Source organism: Branchiostoma belcheri, unplaced genomic scaffold (assembly GCF_001625305.1).
Source record: "Branchiostoma belcheri isolate BF01 breed outbred unplaced genomic scaffold, Haploidv18h27 scaffold29, whole genome shotgun sequence".
NCBI classification, from domain to species: domain Eukaryota; kingdom Metazoa; phylum Chordata; class Leptocardii; order Amphioxiformes; family Branchiostomatidae; genus Branchiostoma; species Branchiostoma belcheri.
The window spans coordinates 1,938,093-1,939,583 of NW_017803898.1; the positions used below are offsets into that span (position 1 = coordinate 1,938,093).

At 41.2% G+C, this 1,491-nt stretch overlaps 1 protein-coding gene across 1 annotated transcript in view; it reads left to right on the forward strand.

Annotated features, from left to right (window-relative positions):
- The first annotated feature begins 510 nt into the window (after positions 1-510).
- LOC109472948 (neuronal acetylcholine receptor subunit alpha-9-like) overlaps positions 511-1,491 on the forward strand; it is a 7,635-nt gene continuing 6,654 nt past the window's right edge. The window contains exon 1 of the mRNA XM_019772814.1: positions 511-553. Within this exon, the coding sequence (XP_019628373.1) occupies positions 511-553 (43 nt within the window). The remainder of the gene's footprint in view (positions 554-1,491) is intronic.

Genomic DNA, 1,491 nt, shown 5'->3' on the forward strand with positions numbered 1-1,491 from the left:
ATCAAACTGGCAAGACAGTATCAACACCGTGGTATCCAATTAGCAAGGAAGTATAAAATCGGCAAGGCAGTATCCAATGCGCCACCAAAGTTTGGCGGGCGAAAAACAGGAGTAAAAGAAATAAAGCTCGATAAAAATATATACAAACATGTCTCTGATAAACCGAGGTCTTGATCCCTGCTTGCTTAATCTTGGCTGTATGTCTTCATATAACAGCATCAAAACAACTACATCAAGCCATTCCCAGTAGACATGCTTGAACCCACGCCTGGTTTACAGGTTACTGACCTTTGGCAGATCTTTTTTAACGAAAGCAGCTTCCGCTGCATGCCTGTGAAGCTTCTTCTTCTTCTTCAATCTTCCTTTGCGGAGGTGTAGTTTTGTCTCCAGTACAGTCTGTCAGTCATTGAAGCTGGTATGTTAGATATATTGAACGAAACGCTTTGATATGTTTTTTTATTCAGATTCAAGGGAGTGAGCTTCCGTTTGGTGGCGCAAATGTAACTGGAAATGATAAAGATCCCCATCATTGAGACAGTGAACGCTCTGCAAGGTAAGTTTACTTCAACTGCAGTCTGTGTGATTTGGTTCTCGAGATGTGTATCTTCTTCAACACACTCTCCAGATCTCCAAATCAACTGCAAGTACTGTTATCATTATCATGCTCGTGGTATCGCTAGCCAGTGTTTATAAGCATCATTTTGTGTGATTTGGTTATCGAGATGTGATCTTAATCTTCAACACATGGTCAAACAGTCCCCAATCAGCTGCAAATACGGTTCAAACTGCTATAAATTTGATACTTTATTGAGATAGCAATTGATCTGGTGTTCTTATAACATACTGTTGCTTTGAAAAATATTTTACCTAAAATTTGTATCGTACTTGTGGTATTGCTAGCCAACTAGCGGTCGTTAGCACCATTTTGTGCCCGGCCACGTTGAGAAGCTGCACGTGTACGCGGCTAATGTCCTAGATGCTACTACTGTACTTTACTCAGTCCCGATTTTACAGATGTATAATCTCTGATGCGCGGCCCAGTCCGCCAATTATTGCCTACAATCTGCACTGACACCAGACACGGCGCTTCATTTTTGTGATCCATTAGGTGAATGTTCAAATGTCACTTTGGTGTCCAAGCCATTAGTCCTGAGCACCTTCCACTATCTGCTATGGCTTTGAACGGGGATTTACAAAAATTGAAGACAAACCTAGATAGCATCTCTGGTATGTTCTGGTTTAGTATTTAACTAACGGTATGTTTTACATTGTTTAAAGCTGTAGTCGGACAACGTTCAATCGTACAGGTCTCACTGCTAGTTAGCAATGCGAAAAGACTAGGAGACTTGACCATCGGGTAATTTCCATAATTTTCAGTTCCTAGTGAATTCTTTCATCAGTGACAACTTTGGAAGGATAAGGATACTAACCTCCAAATTTTCGATGGCTATCAGTCCATCTTGTTCACGGAGTGGCCTAATCTCGCGAGAG